Below are 15363 nucleotides of genomic sequence, written 5' to 3'. Positions count from 1 at the left end.
CTATAATAGCCCAGGCTAGGCTGATCTCATCAGTTCTTGGATACTAAGCAGGGCCAGCCATAGTTAGCATTTGGATGAAAACCCCATGAAGGGACACTGGGAGTTGGCTATGACTGGATGGCACTCCTTCTCCCCTCCAGTCTCCAGGTCCACGGCAGCTGTCTCGGCTGTACTGTGGCAAGGTAGAATGAGCAGGTCTTCCCATCTGAGCTGCTTGGGAAGAGTCTACGGCTCTCGAGCTGTAACCAAATCACCCAGTCCAGAGTTATTGCGCACAGTGTATTAATAAATATGGCTGGCTGCTTTAAAGTCCAATTAACAGGGCGGTAGCAGCAGCCTTCTAAAAGCAAACCCATTAGCACACAGAATGCTCTCACAGCTGTAAGAGTTATTGTAAACTATACTGTTCCCAGGCTGGTGACAAGCAACTGACGGAGCAATATAAGCAGTTTAAAAATAGAACACCACAGTGATTATTATTTCCACTGCTTGCTTCAAGCGGCACATATTTTGCTACGGCTTTCAATACCAGCATCTGCGAGCATCCCTTTTAAAATCTGTAACAGTTGACTAATCTCCTGAGGATGTAGCTGTAACCGTGGAAGCAGATGTCTCTATACTGAACATCCTCAGATCTGTAATGAAACCATGGACATTATTGGAAGGAGGGGGGAGAGAAAGAAGGGGCTGAAAGAGCTCTGTGAACTGCCTGCTTCGTGGCAAATCTTTCCTTTCTGTGGTCTCTCATCAAAATAATGTTAACAACAGCCATACTGAGTTACACAAATACTCCCATGTGTTCCATCATTTGGCTTCTTACAGTGGGTAGCCAGATCTTTATTTAAAGATGAACTTCAACCCCTCTAGATTGGCTGATAGAGGCTGTAGTTCAGTCTCAGCTGTTCATGTTGCCCCAAGAACCTTACTGCTATTTTTTATACAAGATACTTTCTGTCAGATGCTACAACCAATATGAAGGGTACCCTGAGTTTATGTGGTATATTAAATAGTCTCTGTCCTGACATATATACCTGCATTTGCAAGTATCGCCTCTACATCTAGCAAGACAGGCTACACCTATCCAGTATTACCTAATATTTTCAGACTCTACAAAATAATCCCGTATACCCAATCTGATTAGGACAAGATGGAAATGACCCTGTTCCACTGTGATTTTTTGGGCCACATCATACCTTGGGTAAAATACTAATTAATGTTTTCTAACAGAATACGGATAAGATTGGTACTAGGGATCTAAAGTCAGACATTAGCCACAGCAGTGCTTCCTGAAGTCTATGTAGGGTGAACAGAGGGGAACGTGAATGTCTATTGAAAAAAAAAAGGGGGGGGAAGCTTGCTTGCTTAGGACACAACTTGCTACTAGTCTGCTGTAATCAAGCAATAACCCATTTGCTTTTTATGGTATAACAGCTATAAAAGTAAAATTCAACCTGCAACTCACTGAGGCCGTTTCTGCACGGCCCCCCAGGCGCCTCCACGCCGGCAAGAATTCTGCCGGCGTGGAGGCGGAGGCCGTTCGCATGCAAGCATGCGGACGGCCTCTGGAGAGGCCGGCAGACGGCAGGCGGCTCCACATGGAGCTGCCTCTTCCCCCCTCCCCGTCCGACTCACCTTGTCCCCATCGTCGGCCTGCTGGCCGTCGAAGCCCCCCCACGCTGCCCTCCGGGTCGGAGGACAGCGTGGGCGGGGCTTCGACGGCCAGCAGGCCGGTGACGGGACAAGGTGAGTCGGATCGGGGTGAAACAGTTGTTCCCGGCGGTGCTGTTTGCACCGCGCCGCCAGGAACACGCTGTTGAGGGAAAAACAACCCTTTAAAGGGTTGTTTTTCAGGGCGGCTTGACGCCGGGAGGGGGAGCGACGCCAGGTCGGCGCCGCCTGTGCGAATGGCTCCCTGGGAACGGCGTTTTTACCGTTCCCAGGGTGCCATAAACAGGCCGTGTGGAAACGGCCTGAGACATACTTCAGATCTTTTTCCTATGCCATGACCTGGTTTTTAAAAGTCTTTCTGCATATATGTGCTGAACCTTTACATTCGTGATGTGCATCACTTCCTTGTCAGAGATGTTAAAATGCACTAAGAGCACCTACCCTGACTCTGGGGCAGGGATTACTATTCCAAGTCCTTGCCTTGTACAAGGGGTCGGTGGGTGGGAGCTACTTCTGCAAGCTGCTGACGCTCCCCTCACAGGAGCCAGTGGCCTCCATCTGCATTTAGTGGACAGGTGCAAGTTACAGTTCCTTTCCACCCCCCACCCCAGTGGGGCCAGGGAAGATTCTCTTCCTTCTTCCCGCCCAGGTCTGTTGTGGAGGCAGGAGGAGTCTCTTTCAGGGCCATTTTGGCCTCTTAATTTATCCCAGTTGGGAAGATGCCAGTCTTTTAGTGCTCTCTTCTGAGCATGCTGCAAAATGTTCAATACCCGAGGACTAACACCTACTTCACTTGCACGAGGAAGGCCTTAATTGGTAAAAAGAACAAGAATGCAGTCAAAACTTCTGCATCCTTTAGTTCCATTTAACAGTTTTATTATCACGAGTGTTGTGGAAACCATGAAATGCACTAATCAAAGTCACTTCTGAAGCTGATCCAAGGTAACACTAGTGTACATGCTGACATAACTGGCTCAGTTTAGACATTACAGCCAGTGAGCTTTCATAATTCATAAGCAGAAGAAAATTATAGCTTTATTATTTACCCACATCAACTTGAAATCAATTAAAAGACTGGATTTCATGATGTGCTATAAAAGTCTGATATGTACCCGAATATACAACAGTTAACAGGGGTTTATTTTGCTCCAAGACAGTCTCTGAGCATTCTACATATGTACAGTACTATGCTATTTTGGTAACACAAGATCACAATTTAATGATTTTGTCACATTTGTTTTTACAAGAATTTGGTGGCATATACTAACAAGACAATTTAATTAACTGATGTTCTTTTAAAAAAATTATACGTTTACATCAACATAATTAAGACAAAATATAAACTTTTTCTACTTACAATAATTCTATACATATTATATTAACCAAATCACAAATCTGTCACACAATATAAATGTTTAGTTATAATGTAACATACAGAAAACTTTTTATAAAACTCTGCTTTAGTTTTAAGTTTAGTTTAGTTTTTAACTTAAACATGAACTAAAAATTAGCTATGTGGGATGTCTGGAGTACATGACTAAGGCACCGACAGTACAAAGCAAATACAAAGCAAAGTATTTCCTCAGGAGTGCTCACTCGACACTGAAACACCACAAGAAAAGGCAACAATAGCCAAGTAAACCTGCTGCAACCATGGAGAAGTTTGTTCTGAGCTCACAAAATCAGCTCTGTCGCCATATCCAATATTCCATTTCGGTTCCAGTCACAGCACATGCTACAATACAGATGACTAGAATGCTCTACTAATGTGCACTTTTCATTTCTTTAGAGATGTATTTCAGTGTTTTTTTTTAAAGCATTAAAGTATTTTGAACTTATGTTAAAGAAATTCTTGGACTTGAACCACTACACTTACAAAAATACTTTCCCTTAAACTTGGAATTGCTTCAAAACATTGCTTTATAAATATAGAAGTACTATGCAAGGGAATAAAATCATATACTATGAATGCTATATCTGAGCCATTTTAAAACTGTTACGTTAAAGCAATGGGGCTGTAAAAATGTACAGAAACCAGTTTATTCACAAAAGTTATCAAATCCCCACTACATTCTGTCAGGTAACATCTTTCAGGCAAGTTATGAATAGATCATAGAATGGGTAGGGCGACAGCTCAGCAGCGGAGCTTAAAGCTGGCATGCCAGGAGGACCCAAGTTCTACCCTGGCATGTCCAGTCAAAAATGCATCTTAGCAGAGCTGGCAGCAACTTCTGCCCCAGACTTTGGAAAGCAACTGCCAATCAAGATCAACAGTACTGGGCTAGGTGGACCAATGGTCCGACTCGGTATAAGGCAACTTCATATTTTAAAATTTTACAGTGGAAACAGGTTGTCTTCCATTAACTGTTTCTTGAAAACAAAGCATACATTACAAGGCTCCCCATGAATGGCACATAAAATATGGCTTTAGAAGAGTTTAGGCCTTAAAGCGAAGTTCAATCACAGCCAGGACACACGATATCGTTACATCACGCCCAAATGACCTGTAAGGTACTATTAACTTATGGCTGGAATGTTTGACAGCCAGAATGTGTCATAGTTAGCAGAAGTGGAATGGAGAATATCCACAAGTTGACAAAATGACTCTTACCAATATATAAAGCACTAAGGGATGGAATGTTCCACAACAAACCCTCTACTAATGGTAACTACAAATTGGTAACTATAGTCTTCACGTCCTGCTCCCTTATTAGTGGAGGGTTTGTTGTTGAATATTCCATCCCTGCCCTGGAGCTCCAAAAGTCCCCTTGCCCTCCCCACCACCACAAGCAAGCCCTCCCAGCCCCTACCTGCCCTCACCCCCCTGCCCTATCTAGGCCCGCTGTCTTTCTTCCCCTACTTTACTACTAGTTTAGTATATTGCCTGTTCAATATGCATAGTCTCCAAACTGACTACGAATTCAAGGATTCCCCACAGTGGACCAGGCAATATGCACTTCTCCATTCAGCTCACATCAACCACAGCAGATGCAGTCCACAAACCCAAGATCTCTGAACACTTCTACACCACTTTTCTTACATGACCTCACAGTAGTTGTTTTCGTAAGAAGTTTTAGAAATGGTAAGTAGAAACAGAATCGGTATTAAAAGTGTTTATTAAAAAGCACACTGTTATAAGCTCTTTCTTTTAAAAGGCTTCCCATTCTGCCAAAAATCCCACTCAAGATCAGGCAGCGGCTCAAGCACAGCGGCACTGAATGACTGCAGTTAGTGGTTTCAAGCCAACCTGCTGCAACAGACAGAAAGAATGCCTCAAAGCACCAGATATGAGACCATCATGTCCATGTCTTCTTGTGTAGGGATGTAAAGTCAATAAGGTAATTTATAATACAAAAAGTTAAAAACTCAAAACCAACACAGGGACACACACACAAAAAAAAAAATCTGCCAAAGCCATTCCATCATAAGATCACAGTTCTACCACCACCAGAGTTTTCATTAACAGTTGTCTTTCAAAACTCACCAGATTAAATTTGTAACCATCATGCAGGTGGACAGCTGGGGCTTTCAACTCAGCAAGGGGCAATGTTTTGGTAACGGACAATGTGCAGAAAGGCAAAGTTTCCACACCCAGTACAAGCAGCCAAGTGCGGGATCACAGAGGAGTTGACATCTGCCCAGGATTGTCCCTACAGTGCTCTGAATGTGTGCTTTACATAGTAGGATTATGGACCACAGAAATTCATAGAAAAAGCCCTTTGAAGACAAACACATTATTAGCATTAGCTTCAGCTGGCTGATATTTCAAATATACATTAAGGAAAACTTAAATTTTTGAGTCTTGTAAGCATTCTTGTGCACCAGAGTCCCAATCTAACTGAAGTTTCACCTGACTAAATCTCACTGAAACCAAGAAAACCAAGTTTGTCATGATTAACTTATGCCCTATTGCTTTCTATGGAACTTGACTAACTTCAGCCAAATTGGTAACTACAGTCCTATATACAGTTCCATGCAAGTGAGTCCTATTGATCTGAGTGGGACTTTATTCTGAGTAAACATCCCAAGAATCAAGGTTTCTAAAATGTATGAAAAACAGAATGAGTGCTACACATCAGCAAGAGTTCTTAAATACTACAGTAGCCAAACAAGCCATAATTCCATCTAAACACTTTATCAAAGAGCAAATCAAGCTATTTGAAAGCTTAACATAAAGATACAGGATTATTTATTAATCACAAGTGTGTTTTTATATTAGTAAGCAGTCTTTGTACAATCCGTTCTTCACCACTGCCAAGATAAAACAGAGCAGAGAAATGAATAGCTAGAGCAAAACTAATCCCCCCCCCCCCCCAATTTCATTTAACACAACTTGGAGGTAACTTTTTTTTTCAATTGTAGGCATGTGGCACTTAGACAGTCATCTTTGCACAGGAAGCTTTTAACAGTCATGCGAGGGCACAGTAATTATCTCAAACAAGGCAAATTTCTCACCACAGAGCAGTGGGGAAAGGAGGCACTGCACTGAAACATAACATCTAGTCAACTCCACAGTATACAATTCCAGAAACAAATACTTGAAGAGCTATCATTTTTTAAAAAGGTATAGATGAAACATGATTTAGCGATAGCTTTGTTCGGTGGGCCCAACACAGCATTAGGTACAATGCTGGAATAAGTATCCGACAACAGTTCGTGTGACGTACTATCAAATTCACTGAGTCCATGACAAGGGCAAGTTATGAGAAATAAACATGAGATGTTGACATGCTGGGAAAGAAACGGTAAACCCTAACTTTCTAATTTAAAGATGCAGTGTTCCTTTAACAAAGACCTCCACATAAAATTCAAAAGTTATACTTAACAGGAACTCCTGAAGTATTTCATTGGTACCCGAGAGTAGACTGAGTTTACAATAAGTCACGTGAGAATCTAGCTACCGATACACATCACATGGATGTCTTCCAAAAAAGGAAATTGCAAGCTTTGTCCAAAATCATTCTCTCAACACGCATCGCGTAAATATGACAGCAGGAACTCTGGAAGTACCATTCCTTTAACAGTGCATAAGTACCTAGAATCTCTGAAGGGGAGATTTTTTCCCCATAGCTTTGTTAACAAAGCAAGTTTTGTAAATGCCTTTAAAGTAAAATGTCCTGCATTAATTGATAGGTAAAATACAAAACAAAAAACCCAGAACAAGCAAATAAACATTAATGTAGACTATGGTGTTATTCTGCTTGTCTGTATTGTTAAAGTAAACCACTACTGCTAACACAAGTGCAAAAGAATAGGGACTCCACTGATTTAAAGTGCCTTAAATCATAGCTTTTTCCTAAAAATGCCGCTAATAAAACCTAGGAGAGAAAATGGTTCACGGCGCCAACATTTGTTACTGATCATCTTGGTTAAAATCAGAAACGAAACACTGCATCTTTCAAATCAGAAAGGGAGCAGTTCATATGCATCAGTTGTAGATGTACGTGAAAGGACAGTACTGTAAAATGCCAATGAAGGACGTTACACATAGGAGTGTCAATTTCTCCGGCATAAATAAAGAATCCGTTGAAAGCATAGAAGCCAGGACTACCAGAAACTGCCCTCCTGAATGGCTTGAAGTAGTTAGTGGATAAGCTGAGAGAGGCCACCTGACATGGCCAGAGAACCAGGAAGAGAACATTTGTGATGTATGCCCAGCCCTTTGATGCCTTTCTCCTGCAAGAAAAGGGAGAAGAGAGCAAACATGTTTTAATCACGAAACCAACACACATTCACTGATCAACAGCCTCACCTGCATGCTTACTTGGATACAGAGCCAACTGTTCAGAATTTTAGTTTAAATTATATACCCAAGATCAAACTTGGGGCACAATAATCATATTTCAGCATTTCAATAGCAGCAGCAGCTGCAGCACCACCGCCAAAGTCTTAGAAAATGTTTTCAAATCTTGCCCCCCCCCCCCCTCCCCTGGTAATACTTCTACAACAACATTGGATTTAGTATCCCATGAAGACATACAATTATAGTAGATGATTATTTAACTTATGCTCTACCTGGAATGCACATGACTTTTAAAGACGATGAACCACAGCTTGGATTCTGAAAATCCAAGCAAGAAATGGCTCGGATTGAAGATCAAACAGGATTAATCACTGTCTTCTCCACATCCCTACATATGTTCCTTTCCTAGCTCAACACTGGTCAGACATCTTTTAAATGCAAATTAAATTCTAGTTATGAATAAATATCTCTACTGAGGGATTTCTTTTTTATCAGATTATTTACTAAAGTGGGAACAGTTTTTATTCTCAACTTTATTCAGCTGCAGAATTAAATGCTGGGTACAGAACTCAACATCTGGTAAATATGAACTTTCATTATTTAATGAAACATTTCCATTACTTGAAAAGACTTCTATAGACTTTATGACAGGTGAAAAAAGTCTGAAAGAGTCAAGAGTCCAAAAGCAAGGGACAGAGATTTAGGGATTAGAGTGTCAAATGATCTGGGAATGTCCAGAATAGTTTTTTGTTCCTCTTGATGACTGCCAATAATTAAGCAGAACAAGGACTACAGTTATTTTACTTAAATGTCTCTGAGAATTCCAGTTTTCTGGTGTAGTATCTTGGGGTTGCAGTTCATAGCCAAACATACCAAGCATTGACAGGACTGCCCTAATACACAATTGCAAACCTCACAGTCCGTGCATCGTAGCCAAGTATTAAGCCCTTATTGAATGGAGGACTGCACCATTGGGACTTTGTGCAAAAGTCTATACTTGAAATAGAAAATGGTGCCACTATAGGTGTGATTCTAACCCACAAAACTCTGATTAAAACATGTATTAAGAGCCATTTCTAATGTTCTAAATTCTGATCTGCCATAGTTTGAGCTTCAGCAAAAAACAAATACTGTTTTCGAGCATTTCTTGTAACACCTTTAGTATACGCTTGGCTACAGACGTTTGAGCTATTTCAGTATAAGACAGCACAGTGAGGTTTCTGCCCTGACACAGAAGCTAAGGGAAAATATTTTAAGAGGTGTTTCAGGAACACTATACCAGTTATCAGATACCTGAATGATTTCATATTTCATTAAAGAGAGGAAAGTATTTATTTACCTTAAACAATTTACACAAGTTGCTATTAAAGCACTTTCTGAATATCTTTTGAATACTCATGAGGTGCTCAGTGATTTTGCAAGGCTGTTCCAACAAGCAAAATGCTTGAGCTGATTTTAAAGCTACAGTACTTAAACATAAAGTATAATATTTCAACACTTATTAGCATATTGACTTGATAAGAAGTGTCATCATACATTCTGTGTTTGTAGGTTAGATTGTGTGATTTTATGTACCATCTGTAATTTAAGATCTGTATCCTGGCTGGAATCGGGCAGTTTCCTCAAAAATTAGTTCTTTCAGTTTTTCCTTCGGCAAATCATCCAACTCCATGTCAAACTTGAAGGGAGCTTCAGCTACAGGCTTTAAAAATAAATAAGTCCGTTTTAACACATGAAATTGCTGCCAGGCATTTAGACAGAGTGGTTCAGTTTAAATGCAGTTAAACAGTTACAATACTTCCATAACATAAAGATTTTGCATTTTACATCATTTTAGTCAATATTTAAAGAGTACACCATAGATGAATACTCTGAATACTGGAGAAACAAGCCAAATACTGAAGCAGATCAAGGTCAAAAGTTTCATTCAGTTCTTAAACAGATGTTTACTGCTACTACTTCCAACATTTTTGAAGTTGTACTTTTCATGCAATATTCTATTCTGGAGCGAGTGTAGGAGTAGAATGTTGTACCCAGGCTTGTATCCACACTCTGCCACAGAAGTTTGCTGTTTAACCCCAGCCCAGTCATACCCGGGCTAACCCATCTCACAGAGTTATTTATGTGAAGATAAAATGGATGACAGGAGAATTCTATAAGCACCTCTGGAAACCCACTGGGGAGAAAGACAGTGTATAAAGTAAAAAAGCAATAAATATTCCAATATAGTCTGAACTGTGGAAGTAGCTATATTTGTACTTCAGTCCACCCAAAAGAGTTTAGATAAAATGCAGCAACCTCTGATGAGCAAAGGACCCCTTACCTCATCACTTGGATCATAATACTGCTCTAGATATGGATGGGCCAACGCTTCTTCTACTTCAATTCTCTTATGAGGGTTGAAAGTCAACATTTTATCCAACAAATCAAGTGCTGGAGAGGAGATAATTTTAAAATCAGTCTTGTGTGGCAGTCATCTTAGTAGTGCTATTCTCTCGACATCATGTTACACATAGTGTTTTCTGAAACAAGTTATTCCTGTGCATGACAGAAGGTATCTCAGTTTCAACATACTCAGCTTTGTGTGAATGACGGGAGGCAGAATGCTGCCCTGGCAGGAACACAGTGTGTGAGAAGTAAAAAAAAACACACACACACCCCCCCCCCCCCCCCCCCCCAGGGATAACTGGGCATCACTTCTGAGTGTTATGTAGGAGACTGGATTTGGCACATTCAGCTTGTCATTGCTCCAACCCATGCGTTTTACCTGTAAGTATTTGTGGGTAGAGGAAAGATCTTCCTCCTCCTCCTACAGCCCTTGCACCAAATGTATAAACACAATGACATACAGTGGAGAAGAAGGCCAAGACTCAGCCCCATCATACTGTGAAGGTAAACTGAACAGGAGTGTTGCGCATGCACAGCATGTGAAACGTGGCATGAATATGCAAGAAAATAGCGTTATATGGTGATTAGGGTGATAAGATAGATTCTGGATACATCACTGCTTCCCATCTCTGTTGGACACTGAATCTCAGTTTTCATTTCATACGTGAGTTCATGCTGCCTGTTCCTTAGTCTATGCCAATAATGAAAACAGAGGTATCTGACCACAACTCATAACACTGAAAGCCTTTTCTTTACAAATTTGTCAAATGAATTTAAAACTTTAAAGAAACTGGCCAAAAAACAGTCAGCCAATTTGTTTTAATAACTCAGCCCTCCTTAGTTAGTGCTGAATTAGTCAATTACAGTACATTACTGAAGGATAATAATCAGCTTGAGGCATTTTATTAATAACACAATAAAATAAGTCAGTCAATATGAGCGCGTGTGAGAACTGGCCAAAATGTGACCAAAATGTGAAATGGACTTTGGAATACATGACAGGGCTGCCAAGTTCTGTGAGCCTACAACCCACTTAGATACTGGACATGCTTTAAATCAATTCTCACAATTCACACTTCAACCACAGTAACTGAAAACTGGTGTCTTGGCTCATGCAAATCCAGACAAGAAACCAAATCCATCTTTACCCACCTTTTGATTCAGGGCAACCAAATATTATGTGCCATTTGATTGGTCCTAATAAAAAGGTATTACATGGATTTGGTATCTTGATGATTAACCATTGAGTAAATGCTGTGTAATCATAGTAAACCTTCTGAATTCAGCCTAAAGAAATATGAACTGGTAACAATGATTTGGATGCAACAAATGTTTGGAAAATCTACCACAACCAAATGTTTGGATTGATTACCAAAAATAGTCATTGAATTTGAGATTAGACTAAGCTTGTTTATAATCTATAAAACTGCACTCTATGACGCACGTGGAAGACAAGTATGAATGCTCAAGACATATTGACCGTAACATTCCTTCACATTGTATCTTATATGTTACCTTTGGGGTCAGCATTTGGAAACAGCCTGTTCCACGGCACCTTATTTTTGTATGGTAAAGAAAGCAAATAATTTCTGGCTTTCAAATTGATTATACAGTTCAAATCTTCTTGAGAAGGAGATCCAAGTATTCCTAAAAATGCAGAAAAAAATTACTATGGAAACAAAACAGGACTGTTAAACAGTTGCACAAATTTAGTATCATTAGACAGAACTGAGTTTAGATGGAACTTGGCAACCATTTGAGAACATAATTCCATTCACACATTTCACACTTGACATTAACAGCTATCAATCCCCCTGTTGCCCTGAGTGAAAAAGAAATTGTCCTTTCCAGCCCAAATTATTTGCCTAATGTCGCAAAACTAAGAACCGAAAATTAATCTGAATCACTAACTTTTTGCCTGAAGACAAGACAAGCTGAATTATCTTTGAAGATTTCACTCCTCCTTTTGTAACACTGTGTTATATTTTCTTTTACTCTGCGATAGCTGTGACAAGAAAAAGCAGTCAGCACTTCAGCATGAGTGCAACTTAGAGCCCCATCCAATGAGTGGGGGAGGTGAAAGGGCTTGCAGGAGAATTGTGGCCTTGCGGCAGCAAGTCAACCCTCCCCAAGGCACTTGCCCCGGTGGAGGAGGCAGACGTGCTGGTGGCCCCCCACCACTCAGCCCTGTTGTGGCAAAAGCAGGGAGAACAAGCCTTGTCAGGGTTGTGCTGGCATCCCAAATGGATGCCATTGGGGGGTGGGGGTGGGGTATTCCCGGGGACAGAGCCAGCTTTGTTGGCTCTCTCCCAGGTTTTGGGCTGGGAGCGCAGCACCCCAGCCCTCCAACTAAGCCCTATGGAGCTTTCCGGCAGCAGGGGAGGTTTTTTTGCTCCCCACACCTCCAGAAAACCTTCTTGGAGGTGGCAGGGTGGTGCTGCATTGCCGCATTCCGCTGCCTATGGCTTTGGATGGGGCTGCCCACCATTTTAGCCCAATCCTAATAAGAACAGTTGCCTTTAAGCAGCATGAGCCATTGTTCTCAATGAGGTACTCTGCAGCTAAAAACTGGAGCTTGGTGAAGGAGCATTTTTGCAGAAAAACTGCTCACCTTCTAGTCAATACCAGAGCAGCTGTGCAGCCAAGGAATAAAGGTGGCTATTAAGAGTCTAGCTACATTGTTATGCACAATACGCAGGGGAGTTTCAGTGCTGTTATTTTAATTGGTAATCTAATATGAAACAAACTAGATTTTCACAGAACTGAGAAAAAGAAAAGCTGCATGATTTTGCAGGAGAGAGACCCGTTTCATTTGCAGATTGTCATGAAGAGGTGCAAAACGTGGCAATTTTTCTTCTTACAAGCCTGTTTGTTTTGCTTGAATTTGGGCTGCTCTCTGGAAGATATCAGGACTCTAAATTGGGCTTTGCACATGTTTCTATTGTTTTGCAAATTGAAGATTTGCCTTCTAGAAGAAATAATGTCCTTCAGAATAAAACAAAGGTCTGTTGCTGAGCAAAATAAGCTTATTCTAGCCAGATCTTCATTTTCTTTTCAGCACAGAATGCAGATTAGCTGTGCGGCTCAGCTAAATGGTGGACAGAAAGAAAGTAACTCCACAGCAGCTGTTAATGAGACATCCAAGTCTCTGCGGTAGCATTACCAACTTGGAGCTGGGGAATTCCTGGAGATCTTGAAAGTTGGGGCCTGGGGAGGGTGGGCTTTCTGCTACATATAACTCCATAAAGTCCACCTTCCAAAGCAGTCATTTCTCAAGAAATGATATGCTAGTGTGAGTGCATCTTAAGCCTAAAGTCTAAAAACACATTTGTATCAAACAATAAAGCAACTTTTGTTTCCTTGTTTCCCATTTTAGATACTGGAGTTCACACACGAGGCTTCCAGTGGTCTGCAACCTTGTTTATAAAATGTTATATACAAAGAAGAAGTCTTATATATGTTTTAAAATAAAAATACAAAGAGTTGGCACCATTAAATTGGGAGGTTGTAGGTCAAGGCAATCATACACTTTATATATAAAATCATTACCAAGGATATGGTTCAGTTGATCAAGGTAGTGTTTTCCTGGAAAGATGGGTCTGTTTGACAACATCTCTGCCAAAATACAGCCAACAGACCAAATATCAATAGATTTGGTGTAACCCTACAGAAAAGAAGGAAAAAAAACCTTGCTGATATTGAACCTCCACAGTTAAATATACAAACTGATAAAATATTGCTTGTGTGTGTGGGGACCCACTGCGGTGTTTCAGAGTGTCCATGATCCTACCTGTCTTATACGTTAGTTTGCTTTCTCAATCCAGAAACAGGTAAATAATTAAAAGAGGAAGAAAAACTGGTACATTTTGAAGCACTTGTCTTTGCAGGCACAGAGATCTGCATGGCAATTTTCTTCTTTAAAAAAAACCTACTTAACAGTCCCCCTCCCCCAAATGAAGCTGCATATCTCCGAGTCAAATGGGGTTATCTGGAACTAAGCGCTGGAAAAAATGACTCCAAAATGGCGCCCGAACTGACGGAACACTGGGAATCAACTGCCACTGATTGAAAGGGGGGGGGGGGAGAATGAGATACTGGGAAAGACTGACTGGGTATACAAACACACAGTAGGGAAAAAACAGCATGGAGGATGGTGGTTAGAACTGCCAAAATCACCCAAAAAGTGACGGAGCTCTGTCAAAGTCCTTGCACTCCTATTAGAGTCAGGAACTACACTGGAGAGAGAGAGAGGCGGAGGACGGTACAGGAAGTGATGAAATTCAAGTTCCTGACTCCTAATAATAGAGTGAAAGAAAACCCATCCGAGATGCCCCCCACCTACAGGAGAATGACAACATTGGCTAATTCAACCCCACTGTTTATGGTGTCACCAGAACATTCTGTTTCTCACAGTGGTCAGTCAGATGCCAACAGATAACCGCCCTTATCTCCAGATTGTTCCCCTGAATCTGACAATCACAGACATTCTACCTCTGAACATGATGGTCCCATCTAACTATTATGGCTAGCAGCCAATTATAGATGTCTCCTCCCTATCCAGCATCCCCATAAGTCCAACATCCCCATAAGTCCATGGCCATCACTCCACTTCATGGCAGTGAATTCCACTGCCCCGTAATGTGAAGTGGTTCTTACTGGAACTTGAGTACATACACTGCAGTAGTTATGCCTATGTACCCCACAAACTAGGATTCCAAGCTTTAGTTGAATTCTGTTTAGACTCTCCACTTGTGGGGAGAAAAAAAATTATCCCCAGATTTGGATATGATGAAAACTGGAATTAGAATGAAGACTTCTGAAGTCAGAAGGTCTGACAAAGTCTTCAACTGTATTTTGGGTCCAAGAACAGAGGGAACTCACTGACACAACTACTAGCAAGATCCATGACTGTTATGTACAGAATCTTTTGTGATACAAGAATGTAAGAAAGACTACATCTAAAGGATTTAAAGGAAATGCAGACCAGTCTGTTCAAATGGCATACAAGGGAGGAAGAAAGGCTTGTTTCCCACTTCCTCAGCAATTGAGTGGTAGTTGTTTTAGCTTCCTGTGGCTACAGGATACCTGATTTCCAGCCCCAGATTCAACTGCTTGGTAACATCAATCTGTATGTGATCCAGAAGAACATTCTACCACAACACACAGTATAGAAATGCTTCAAACACATATTTAATCTTTCCCTGTACGCAGTTGGCCTCTCACCTTAGAATTCAACATGATCTCAGGAGCTCTGTACCAACGTGTGGCTACATATTCTGTCAAGAAACCAGTGTGGTCATGATCTGGATCTGCTACACGAGCCAATCCAAAATCACAGATCTAATAACAGAAAAAAGGCATTATTATTCTAAATATTAATATGACTAAAATGATCTCATTTTTACATAATGCAATATAAGCTTTATAAAATAGAAAGCAAATTTACAGCCTGTTTTGCAGATTGCTTTCCTCATTTACTTGTAGGTCCCACCTTTCATATTAAGGAAATGGGAATAACATCACAGCTCATAAAATGTTTCATTAAAAGAGCAAACAAGTCAAGT

The 15363-nt window shown here is 40.8% G+C and overlaps 1 protein-coding gene across 1 annotated transcript; it reads right to left on the bottom strand.

Moving 5' to 3' along the window:
- Positions 1 to 2787: 2787 nt before the first annotated feature.
- MAPK1 (mitogen-activated protein kinase 1) lies at positions 2788 to 15150 on the bottom strand. Its single transcript, XM_048514245.1, has 6 exons — positions 15023 to 15150; positions 13349 to 13463; positions 11315 to 11446; positions 9735 to 9844; positions 8987 to 9113; positions 2788 to 7344 (listed from the first exon to the last, which is right to left on the bottom strand). The coding sequence occupies exons 1-5, from the start codon at positions 15035 to 15037 to the stop codon at positions 8997 to 8999; spliced, it is 489 nt and encodes a 162-aa protein (XP_048370202.1). The 5' UTR covers positions 15038 to 15150; the 3' UTR covers positions 2788 to 7344; positions 8987 to 8996.
- Between the last annotated feature and the right edge of the window lie 213 nt (positions 15151 to 15363).

This window comes from Sphaerodactylus townsendi, linkage group LG13 (genome assembly GCF_021028975.2).
Source record: "Sphaerodactylus townsendi isolate TG3544 linkage group LG13, MPM_Stown_v2.3, whole genome shotgun sequence".
Lineage (NCBI taxonomy): Eukaryota > Metazoa > Chordata > Lepidosauria > Squamata > Sphaerodactylidae > Sphaerodactylus > Sphaerodactylus townsendi.
Note: the sequence above shows the minus strand (reverse complement) of the source record. Positions and strands in the feature narration are given on the sequence as shown.

Bases quoted from the DNA above. Each gene is read 5' to 3' on its own strand.
- MAPK1 (XM_048514245.1), bottom strand. The intron at 11,447-13,348 runs GTAATGATTTTA...CTGCATTTTTAG, and splicing joins TCAACTGAACCATATCCTTG to GAATACTTGGATCTCCTTCT. The intron at 9,114-9,734 runs GTAAGGGGTCCT...TTATTTTTAAAG, and splicing joins ATTATGATCCAAGTGATGAG to CCTGTAGCTGAAGCTCCCTT.